Source organism: Oryzias latipes, chromosome 4, assembly GCF_002234675.1.
Source record: "Oryzias latipes chromosome 4, ASM223467v1".
In the NCBI taxonomy this organism is placed as follows: domain Eukaryota; kingdom Metazoa; phylum Chordata; class Actinopteri; order Beloniformes; family Adrianichthyidae; genus Oryzias; species Oryzias latipes.
In genome coordinates this window covers 26,940,199-26,952,337 of record NC_019862.2, presented here as the reverse complement: position 1 = coordinate 26,952,337, position 12,139 = coordinate 26,940,199, and the positions used below count along the sequence as shown (strand labels likewise).

The window sequence follows — 12,139 nt, the reverse complement described above, 5'->3', positions numbered from 1 at the left end:
TTTATGCATGCACCATGTTCACTTATCTTTAATGCATCAGCTCTCCAGCCACACAGAGCGGCAGCGTGTCTCTCTGCTTTCAGCGTCTGTACAATCATTAACACATGCACATCAGAAGAAACATGTCCTGCTATGGAAATATAAGGGTCTCAAAGGTTGCAGAAGGGGACATTGGAAGGGTGGAATATACATTCTGAAGATCTCTTTAGGAGACAGCTGCTAAAAAACTAAGCTTTTTCTAAGATGAAGACTTTCCATCTTTATCTTATCATGAGCATTACTTAACTGGCTCGTTTTGTTGTTTAGAGTTAATTGATTTTGCTGTCCGGTCTGATGATCTTTGCACACTTTTCACATTCCGAAAATTATTTTCCTCAGGTATAAAGCTTCATCTTTCAGGTTCAGTTTGCATCTGTGTAGCCCTCCATCATCTTCATGCGGCAAAGCAAGCACGAAATCATTACAAGATCCTCAAAAATATCCGTTCTAAAAGTTTGTTCTTCATACAAGTTTTGGAGAAAAAATTTTTTTTCATCAATTATTTTATTTTTTATAAGTTTATTTAGGATTAAAACAAAAACAAACATTATATACATATATTATTAGTTTTCTCACTTTTTAAAATTACAGCAGAATAGTCTAGTCCCACTTTTTTCTTCATAAATCCATAGGTTTTTTCCAGATTGATCGTGTAAAGTGGATACATTTCTTTGGTTTTTGATAGTTTGAGGTTCTCAGCTGCAGCACCAAACTGCAAAATGGCGGAGGAGAGTTTATGGCCCTGCTGGACATCCAGCACTGACCCTGTTAAAGAAGCCCCAGCTCTTTGTTTTTGTCTAGGGTGCCTCCTTACAGCTGCTGGATGGCGGCGTTAAATCCTCTAATCTGTCTCTTGTTCCTCCAGACCTCTGTAATTTTATTTACCTGAAGTTCATCCTTCAGCCTCCATTTCTCAAGTCTCTTTATATCTTTCTTCTTTTAACTCTGTCCCCAGATCAGGAGGCCCTTTACATTATCATTCATTAGTAGTTTTGTTTTTGTTATTTTTCTTCACAATTTGAACAGCTCATTGCTTTTTTCACACCTGCTTCCTCTGTTAATCTTCCTTTTCAACAGTTTGCCATATTTTCTCATTTTTGAAAACAACAGGTTTAGATTTTACAGTGCTTTCCTAACATCTTAAAGCAACAAACATTTACAAATGTTTGCACATATAAAATTAACCAAAGTAAAAAAATATTTAAAAATGTATTCATGGAAATACAATCTTGCTGTGACTGCAAAAGTTATATATTTCTAGTCTTTTTCCCCCTCATAAAACCAACATTTATAAGTATTTAAAGAATTCCGTCATGACTGATTTAAGTGCAAATACCAGGGTGGTTTTTAAAATGAAAGAACAATATATATATATATATATATATATATATATATATATATATATATATATATATATATATATATATATATATATATATATGTATATATATATATATGTATATATATATATATATATATATATATATATATATATATATATATATATATATATATATATATATGTATATATATATATATATATATATATATGTGTATGTATGTATGTATGTATGTATGTATGTATGTATGTATGTATGTATGTATGTATGTATGTATGTATGTACGTACGTATGTATGTATGTATGTATGTACCAGAGGTCTTGTGATGCAAATGTGAGGATTTAAAGAAGAGACGTGCAGGGACAGGTTCTGAAAGGGAAGTGGCAGAAGGGCATGCTGATGTCTGCTAATGGCTTTGGAAACCTGCAGATTTAGGCCACTTGGCTCTATCTACACTTGTGGCAGCTGCATGGGCTTTTGCTGCCAGCAGGATGCAATTCAAACACTCATTGGTGAGTGAAATGCTGTATTTTCTTTCATGCCAGCTGTCTTTATAAAACACATTTGTGTAAATCTGTTGAAAATAGACAGCTCCTTCGCTGGACTATAACCGATTGTAGGGTAAAGGCACAAGTTCATATTTGAATGTTGTAAATCTCTGAGTGGGTTTCTTTGTGCTCTTCCAGTACTCCCTCTGTAATGAGCCCCTGATTGAACTGTCCAACCCTGGAGCCAGCGGTTCAGTCTTCTATCTGACGAAGGACGATGAGTTCATCATAAAGACCGTGATGCACAAAGAGGCCGAGTTCTTGCAGAAGCTGCTGCCTGGATACTACATGGTAAGCAAACACCAGGATGTACCTTTGAAACAGTAATTATAGTGTGGAAATCATAGTTGAAGTTCTCCCATACAAATGTATTAGAATAAGCTGCTAAAATCTTTAATTAATTAGCTATTTTTAGATCTGTTGATCAAAAAGCTGTATATGAATGCTGGTATCTCCTGATGCTTTTGGTTCCATCTGCAAGATCCCGGATATCCGTCCTTTAGGCGTGGCATCCTTAAATGCAAAGCAGACATAACAACCTTTATCTTGTCTGACTGAGACCTCAGGCATTGCTGTTTCATAAGAGGCTGGCCTGTGTTTTTCTGTAGCTGGAGATGCTGTACTGAAATCTAACGGGGCATGACGTTCACCAACAGTAGCTCAGACCCCCCCACACACACTCTGCCAGCTGGATCTGAAAGAAGTCCGCCATGTACAGCTCTATGAAGTGTATGTTTTTTCTGCTTCATAGGGGCCACAGGTTCACAGAGGTTAAGTCTTCTGTTTATCCGTCTACTGAGAGATATGATCAAAGATGCATTTTTTTTTCCAAAAAAATTAATTGTTTTAAGGTGAAGGTGGTGCACCTGTAGTTTTTAAGCTACAATTCAACTATCTGGGATAGCAAAAACTAAATAATGTATTTTTATGTGCTGTATTTTTTATAAAATATAAGATATTGAAAAAGGCGATTAACTTCTTAAGACCTGAACTCTAGTTTACTGGTAATTTGCCCTTTTTTATTTTGTAGAATCGGTCCGTGAAATATAAAGTTTGAATGAGTGAACTACCCCGAAAGGGACTTCCATAACTTCTGCCTCTCGTTGCTTTGCCCTGCCCTCGTAATTCCTGACCAATGAGTGAAGAGATTTTTAGTCATGTGGCTTTGTTTTACAAGATTTGGTTCAAGACAGGAGAGTCACCTTGACGGCAATCCGAATCCAGACCAAATGCAAAGTTCTGGACTTGATCCAGACCAAATTAAGAGGACTTAGTCTAGACCAACAGATTTTTTTCAGTCTAAATACACCCTAAGAAAAAAATTGTAATCATTAAGACATGTTTTCTCAAACTATTATTTTGCCATTGAAAAAAAAACATTCTTGATTCGATTAAAGTGTTTTTTAAATTGTTCCCAACATTTAAAAAAAAAATAACCAAAGCCTGCAAGCTTTATTTTTTACTTTAATTTTTTGTTTGTGGAGGACTGAACACCACTTCAGTGTTAAACCTCTTGGGATATTAATAACTTAACACATTGACTGTGACCTTAGTATGGTGTTGTTTGTGCTCTAAAGCGCATTTAAAGGTGCAAACATTCTATAGAAGGTAGTGACACTTCAGACTTATGGAAAAGCTTAAGCCGAGAGCAGAAATGAATCCCTGAATAAAATACAGAAGTCAAAGAAAAACTGAAATGCTGACTAGCTAAGGATTCCACCTCTGGGCTCCATACAGGGATGTAGCTGCTGCGATTATTCTGTCTTCTGTGGATTTCCTCCTATTAGGCGCCTCTTCCTTGACCCTCACATTTGATAAAAGCCCCCCCCCCACTTTGATTCTCAACTCGATTACTTGTCTCTACATTTTTTTTCCTGTCTTTTCTATCTTGCTCACATTTGTTCTCCATCCTCTGCACACTCCCCCTCTTCCTCACGTGTTTGTGTTGTTGCCTCATCCCGACGCTGCCCTCTTAGCATTGACAGAAGGGTCGTGTGTGGCTTAGAGGCAGAGGAAGCTTTTATTTTCTGCCCCTCTCATCATCGTTTCTGCCGTGGAGCCAAAGGTTATAGAACAAAATACAGGCTTTTGTAGCCACATTTGTGCCTCTCTTGATTTCTCACAGTCCTGTCTTCGCCTGTGTTCCCCCGTGTGTTTCACGTTATTCAGCAGCACTCTCCGTTTATTCCAATAGGACCACGCTGGCCCAGCTCCCAAGGTCAAAGCAGGTTTTTCTCAGAGCGCCCAGCTCGACTAACCTCATTTGTCTGGTCTAAATACTGAAATACTCAGCACATACTGAAGATAAGAGAGGAAGGAGAAGCGGAATCTTTCCTGAAGTAGAGAATATTTGAAGTATCTTTTTTATAAAACTTTAAAATGATTAATTTTAGGTACAAAAATGTAACTTTTTTGGTCAAAATTGCACTTATTTTTTGTCAACCAAAAAAGACTCTTCCTATAAATTTATTACATGAAGTTTTTGTTGTTTTACCCTAAAAACATAATTTATGAAGCCTGTATATGATTGTGTTTTGTCCTGGTTAGGCTTTGAGGTAGTCTCAAAGAATGCATTTATTTATTTTTCCCCCCCAAATAGTCCATATTGTGACTTTAACACATATTTAACTGATTTTATGGTATTTCTTTTTTTCCCCCTTTTACTTTGCAGAACATGTGTTTTACAGTATATAGTACATTCCATCCAAAGTCCCTCTGTACTCTCCTCACTTTCAGAACTTGAATCAGAACCCTCGTACGCTACTGCCAAAGTTTTTCGGCCTCTACTGCGTCCAGTCCGGTGGGAAAAACATCCGCGTGGTGGTAATGAACAACGTCCTGCCCCGCGTGGTTCGCATGCACCTTAAATACGACCTCAAGGGCTCCACCTACAAGAGGCGAGCATCCAAGAAGGAGAGGGAGAAGGCCAGGCCCACCTTCAAAGACCTGGACTTCATGCAGGATACCCCAGATGGACTAATGCTAGACCAGGACACATACAATGCTTTGGTGAAGACTTTACAGAGAGACTGCCTGGTGAGTATGATGGCTGCATGGAACACAGTAGTTTTCTCATGAAATAGACAGTCTAATAGACTTTCAGTTTAGTTAATTTATAACCCCCCCAGTTCACAACCAAGATTGTTCCAAGGGTTTACAAGGTAGGTAACTTGAATCCAAACTGAATTTTTTTAAATACTTAAAAAAAACTGTTCAGTCCTGAATTAGGCTTAGGCAGTTTGGCTTAACTTGTCAACAAATGCATCTATAAGTGACCAACAGATTCAATGGAAGGGTTTTTTTGATGACTTCTCTGTACTGATTCAGCAAAAAAGTGGAAAAAATGGAAGAACAGGAAAAAACCCTCAGCAGAACCAGACCATCTGCCCTCCCTGGTGAAGGTGTGAGGTTAGGAACAGTGCTCAAAAGGTGCCTTTCAATGCAGTCATGATCAGATGTTTTCAAAAAAAGTGACAAACAAATGAGATGAAACATAGAGTGCAAAAAAATTTTTGTTTTGTTTTGATAAATTTAGGGTTTGTTTTACAAGGCCTTTATCATACTAAATTTACAGCTTTTTAATTGTATTATAATGTTAATTCCTGATGAAAAGAAACCCCAAAGCGGTATTTTTGATCCTTTCACGCAATTTTAAGTCTTCCTCTAAAAAACCTGCTCCCTGAGCACCTGCCCACTAAAATGGGTTGGAAAATGAGATGCGAAAAAAACTCACAAACAAATATCTTTATTGTGCCAAAAGTAATATATTATCATATACATGGATATTGCTTACTGTTAAAGGCTTAAGAAAAGCTTGTTATATGCCTTTGAAGGGTGGATACGGGTTGTCGGCGGGTGAAAAATGGACAAAGGAGGCCTGCAGGAAAGGTTGTAGACTGCTCTGTGAGCCCATAGAGAGAAGATGTTCATGCACATTTTTTCCTACGAGAATGCTGTGGGCGACAAGTTGTAGCAAACACTTAGGAACACGAAAGGATGAAGGAGGTGAAACGCAAAAATGTCATACGGATTTTTCATTTTTTTCACCCTTTTCAAATCCTACGCACTGTGCAAAGGGCCCCGTAATGCTGTTCAAGTTACTAGTGTGCACTCCTTGTGCACAGCCTGAGAGTTAGAAATGAGTAAATTAGACAATCAAAGCGTACTTTGTGTGAGCTTCCTAAGGGCATTGGCGCATCACCTGCACACCCCCCATGCATGCAGCAGCATTGGTTTGCTTTAGTAAGATAGAAGCCAGTTCTTCTACCTTAATAGAGTGCATCATAAGAGCACGGAACGACAACATCACCTGCACGCCATATGAGTATGTTAACTTATATTAACCTATATAAATACATCACTTACCACACGGACGACATTCACTAACCTCCATGTTTGTCTTACAACAGATGTTCCAGTACTTGTTTGAGATGTGACATGTGGTGTCCAGCCACTTCATTCAGAATAATTTAGAATTGCTTCATTTCTAACAACAGCAAGCATTTGAATAGTTCTCGCCTTACTTCATCCCTTCTCCTGATTTGTTTCATGAACTTGCAGAGCCATCAATGTAACTCCTATAAACATTTTTGGACCCAGTCTGAACTTTTATCTCTGCTAACTTTAATACAGCTCTTCCTGGATATGAACAGACAATCTACTGAGCTTCATAAAAAAAGAAAATTTAAATATGTTTCTTTGTTTTTCTTCAAAATCTAAAAAAAAAACACACAGCATCACTCTCAAACCAGACGGTGGGGGATTTTCCGGGCTGGAATGACAATTGTTGCTGGAAATAAAACGCTAATCTGTAAAGACATCCGTGACCACCGACATTGTACTGTTTGGACTATGCTGTAAAACACGGAATCTATAATCATTTTGTTGCTACAACACATGCACACTAGGTGTTCAGATTATTGTCTTCTGAATAAACAGTGTTTCCAGTCTATTTCATTAGGAATGACTTTTCTAAACTTCTGCACATTTGAACGGTTGTGTTTGTTGACTGTGCTCAGGTCCTGGAGAGCTTCAAGATCATGGACTACAGCCTGCTGCTGGGGGTCCACAACATGGACCAAGCAGACAGGGAGCGGCAGATGGAAGGCTCTCAGGGTGACAGTGATGAGAAGAAGCCCATGGCCCAGCAGAAGGCCCTGTACTCCACTGCCATGGAGTCCATCCAGGGGGGAGCTGCCTGTGGAGGGTCCATCGACACTGACGACACGTGAGTTAACGCTAGAGTTTGGTGTCTTGCAGAACATTTTAATTCACTTTATTTATATATTTTTTTTCTCATCAGGATGGGGGGTATTCCTGCCGTTAATGGGAAAGGAGAGAGACTTCTTCTCTACATCGGGATCATTGATATTTTGCAATCTTACAGGTGAGGAAATCACAGAAATCAATCAACTGCTTTGTTATAGAATCACACTGACTGGAACTGAAACTGGAATAAAGCTGTGGTTCAGTTCCAAATCGCCCCACTGCATGATGAGCCATATTTAGAGATGCCTGTGAAATTTTAATGCGAGACCCATTTGGACTCATCCCATTGTGCTTCTCTTTGTCTCTGCAGGCTAATCAAAAAACTGGAGCACACATGGAAGGCTCTGGTTCATGACGGGGTGAGTTTCACAGCTCCTTTGCATTCGACTCTGTTGTATAGAAACATTTCAGCACTAAAAAAACCTTAATACTGGTTGCTTGATCGTGTTAAAGTCCCACTCCAATGAACATTTTGGTGTTTTTTTTAATATTTTCTTTGGCATTTTTTCTCCCGATGGAGGAGATATATTAAGAAAGCAAAGCTCAAAATTGCATTTGAATATTTCCTTTTTAAAAATTGTTTTGAATCAGGAGTTTAAAAAGGGAGTTTGAAAAAGAGCTAATTTCTTATGTGGAAAATAATCTGAGCGGACCGCAAGCTTCCTGCTCTGCTCCACTCTGATGCATCCAATTCAGACTAATAGATCCTTGAACGTCTTTGTTTTCCTCGTCTGAACTGGAATCTGGATCCAAACTGTACGGCTGGATAGCTCCAATATTGCTCTCCATTTTTTTTGCACTGATATTGTTAGGTTGGGGTTGTGAGGGCTGTAAGCTAGCATGTAAACAGATGGATGATGGGATAGGCCAATGGAGGTGGGCTTATAGTCCGCGCCAACACTCCCACCCAAAACTCAGAGGTGAATTTCTAATGAACTGCTGCTGCTCTGCAGTAACTATGTCTCAGAGAACAACAGTTTTTTTTTTTTTTTGGCTGACCTAAACATTCTACTGCCCTTAAAAATGAAATACCTTTACCAGCACTCTTTTACACAGTCAATGAGGGTATGCATCAGGAATAGAGAGGAACACTTTATTTTCTGTTAATCCATTCTCTTGTCCTCAATCACAGCTCGATCAGCTTTTAAACGTAACGGATCACACAACCTGTGGACATCTGAGCTGTGAATCCCTGGGATGGATATTCACTGTCTCACAGCTGATTTAAGCTGGTCATAGTAGCAAAAGGGATGCTGTGGTGAAAAAGCTCACCAGTGAGATGCTGTCTTTGTCAGCCTCCTCCAGCTCCCTCCTCCACCACTCCAACCAAATCCCAAGTGTCATCTGTCAGACTGCTGGTGGCGTTAGCACAGTCTGGTGCAGCGTTGGTGTGCGATTCTCAGTCATGACAATTGACCCAGAGAAAAGAATGACCGAAATAAAGCAAAAAGCTCAGTTTAGAGACAAGTTTGATCATTTCATAATTCAGGGACTGTTTGTCTCATTATTCCCTGTTTCTCCCACAGGACACAGTGTCAGTCCACCGGCCAGGGTTCTATGCTGACAGGTTCTTCAAGTTCATGAGCAGCACCGTTTTCAGAAAGAGCTCCTGTGAGTTCAGCTGACATCCACACACTGCCTTACATAGTCAGTCAGCGCTGTGAGGGAACAGCTGAACAGAGACAATTATCAGAGGCCAGGTTTTCTTCTCTTTTGCAGCTGAGCCTTGATGAGAAGATCAGATGTGAAATCTAAAAGCCTTATTAGGGGCTTTTTAAACACTTTGGCAGGGGAAAAGACCTCTTTGATCCCACAGCAACTTGGTTTTTCCACTGTCCTTCCTTTTTCCATACACAGGATGAAGCAGGAATTTAGAAGCAGATCAGTTTGGGCTGAAAGCAAGGATGGTCCTTACGACACTTGAAAGTATTACTTTAAAGCAAAAAAACACAAAGGATTTCCACTTTCATGGCGGTGTTTCAAACAAACAAGAGTTTGTCACAGTAAAAATTATTTACCAGCTTATGCTTAAAGCATCTCCTACATAGTATTTACACCTTTTTTAATGGCAACATCTTGAATGCCCCCCCAGCTTTGAAGTCATCCCCCTCTAAGAAAGGCCGCGTCTCGTTGACGGTTCCAAAGTTTGTTGGTCCTGCTGCCGCCTGGTCGGCTAGCCAGCTGTCTGCTGAGAGAGACGAAAACATCTACGACCTGAGAGGAGCTCGCAGCTTCCCAACGTTGGAAGATGAGGGTAAATACATTCAGCATCGTGTCGATGCGCACCTGAGAAGGTCCTGCTAGAAGAGCAGAATGTGGCATAAAAGAATTTGACTTGTTCTTGATCTCTCAGAGGTAAACAGGAATGTCTTTCTCCTGCCAGGCCGGCCGGATCTACTTCCGTGCACTCCTCCATCTTTTGAGGAGGCCACCACAGCGTCAATTGCCACAACTCTGTCGTCGACCACTTCTTTGTCCATTCCTGAAAGATCTCCCTCCGACACGGCCGAACAACCCCGCTACAGGTATTTATTCTTGTTACTGCGACTCTGCACAAACAAATACAGTAACTCCAACTCCAAACTGACTCTTAAGTTCTATCACTTCATTTACTCGCCATATAATCCATCCAATTGAAGACAGAGAAATGTTTTAAGGATAAATACAAACGTAAAAATGGATTACCGATACTTTTTAAAAACAAATCAGCATCTCTGTGCTTTTAAAGCTCTAAACAACAACTTAACAAAAAGAAAAAATAACAATAACTGTGAATGTTTAGGTTCCTGTTTTATTAAAATTTCACAGGTCTTTGATGTTTCTAAGTGTGTGGTTGGGTCAGCACTTATCTTGCAAATCTTAATAGTGCAGCGTGACAATGTACCAACAGCTACTTTATTAAGTTAAACCGCTTGTTGCTGCAAATATTTCATCAGTCTGTCAGTAGCTTAGTCCAATAATAAATGGAGACGTGTCAAAGAGGAACTACTAAGGTTTAGAATATTTTACATCTGTCTGTTTTTCTCTACCCTCACATAAAAGCAAGTTCAGTTCATGTGAAGTCTTCTATGCCACAAAATAAGCTTAACTGATGTGAGCTCTCAAGACCCTGCTTGTTTCTGTGTGTTTCTTGTTCTCAGTTTAGTGTTGTTGTTTTCTGTCTCCAGGAGGCACACCCAGTCTCTCAGCCATGACGGAAGGTGAGTCGAATCAGAAGCCCTTTCTAAACGAGGTAGCTCAGCTGTTTTTTTTTCATGCTGCCAGCACCTTGTTTGACTGAGCTCAGTGTGTTTGTGAGTCGTCCCTTTCATCCCGTTGCTGTGTGTTTGTTTTGTCCTTTGATTCCCTCAGCGGATGCTTTTCTTTCTGTGCGCCTGTTTGCGTTTAGGACTCAGGAGGAGCTGCGTGTGCGCGAGGAGGATCAGCAGACCATCACAGTGGAGGTGGAGCTGAAAAAGCATGACAGCGAGCCAGTTATCTCTGTTTCACAGCCCACTCCTGAGCCCAGGTACGCCCCCCCCCCAAAAAAAAAAACAAACCCCAAGCATCTAAGGCATCTCACTGGAGGAGGAGTCTAATTGCACATGCAACTTTTTTAATTTTCCAGAAAGTTGAACTGCATTGAGTGTGTGGATTTATATTGTTTTATTTTAATGAATAATGGAGTTTGTTGAGAGGGCACCTGGGATGAAGAAAGGAAAAGACTGATTTAAAGAGATTAGTGCTATAAAAGGGGAAAGAAAATACTCATTTTTGGCAGAATTCTTATGTAATTTTGCAAACCACCTTCACATTTTTACAGTGAGCTTCTGCAGCAAGTGGACGTCTCAGAAGAGGCAGTCCCATCCAACTCTTTGCCAGCACCTGAAGCGGTTTCACCCTCTTCATCCTCACCTGCCCCAGCTGCCTCCTACTCATCGGGTCCTGCTGAGGATGTGCCATCTAGTCCCAGATTGGCAGGGGTGGAGGCAGACAGAGCCAGTCAGGTGTCTGGGTCAGGGTGCACCAGCCAGGCTTCGGTTGATGATGATGATGATGTGCCGATCACGGATATCTACTTTGTAAGTGAAAACCTGACAAAACAAACATGTCTGAAGAAATGCAAAATAAGCATTTTTTTTTAACCATTTAGTTTTTCTCTCTCATTTGGTTGGGAAAGAATAGTGGAAGCTAGACCAAGGTCAGAAGGGAGCATTTGTGAGAAACTACATGATTTTGCGCCAAAGAGGAGAACTGTTAAAATTTTAATTTGTGAGGAAGCTTCTGGAGAAGAACAGAGAAGGTCAGATGGAGCTGAATTGTGTCTGTGGATCTTGAGAAAGTCTATGACAGTTTAAAGAGAGAGGAGCTGTGGCTTGGATAAAGAAGTCTGGAGTGACAGTGAAGAACATTGGAGTTGTGCAGAAAAGGTGTGAGAGCTGGAAGACAGTTGGGGTGTGCTGTTTTTGGAAGTTCAAGGTGGAGGCGGGACTGCACCATGGATCCACTTAGAGCTCCTTCTTGTTTGCTGTGGTGATGGCCAGACTGACAGTTGAGGTTAGACCGGAGTCTCTGTGGACCACGATGTTTGCAGATGACACTGTGGTATGTAGTGAGAGCAGAGAACAGGTGGAGGAACCTCTAGAGGAGTGGAGGTTTGCTCTGGAAAGGAGAGGAATGAAGGTCAGCTGCAGTAAGACAGAGTTTCTGTGTTTGAATAAGTTGAACTCAAGTGGAACAATGAGGTTACAGGAAGCAGAGGTGAAGGTGGAGGACTTCAAGAACTTAGAGTTTATAGTTCAGAGCCAAAGAGGATGTGGGAAAGCAGGTTGGAACGGATGGAGGAAGGTTTCAGGTGTGATGTATGACCAAAGAATGTCATCAAGAATGAAAGGAAAGGTGTAGAGGACTTTGGAGAGAGCATTCATGTTGTTGGTTTAGATGCTTTGATGCAGAGACAGGAG

At 40.4% G+C, this 12,139-nt stretch overlaps 1 protein-coding gene across 5 annotated transcripts in view; it reads left to right on the top strand.

Annotated features, from left to right (window-relative positions):
* The window catches only part of pip5k1c (phosphatidylinositol-4-phosphate 5-kinase type 1 gamma), a 39,684-nt gene that overhangs the window by 17,921 nt on the left and 9,624 nt on the right, over positions 1 to 12,139 (top strand). For 3 of the 5 annotated variants that reach the window (XM_020702625.2, XM_020702627.2, XM_020702628.2), the window contains exons 5-15: positions 2,067 to 2,219; positions 4,665 to 4,964; positions 6,947 to 7,155; positions 7,231 to 7,314; positions 7,507 to 7,555; positions 8,723 to 8,807; positions 9,289 to 9,450; positions 9,550 to 9,721; positions 10,364 to 10,396; positions 10,585 to 10,704; positions 10,999 to 11,257. In XM_020702625.2, the coding sequence (XP_020558284.1) occupies positions 2,067 to 2,219; positions 4,665 to 4,964; positions 6,947 to 7,155; positions 7,231 to 7,314; positions 7,507 to 7,555; positions 8,723 to 8,807; positions 9,289 to 9,450; positions 9,550 to 9,721; positions 10,364 to 10,396; positions 10,585 to 10,704; positions 10,999 to 11,257 (1,626 nt within the window). The remainder of the gene's footprint in view (positions 1 to 2,066; positions 2,220 to 4,664; positions 4,965 to 6,946; positions 7,156 to 7,230; positions 7,315 to 7,506; positions 7,556 to 8,722; positions 8,808 to 9,288; positions 9,451 to 9,549; positions 9,722 to 10,363; positions 10,397 to 10,584; positions 10,705 to 10,998; positions 11,258 to 12,139) is intronic. The other 2 variants (XM_020702626.2, XM_011474381.3) reach the window with 1 other exon arrangement.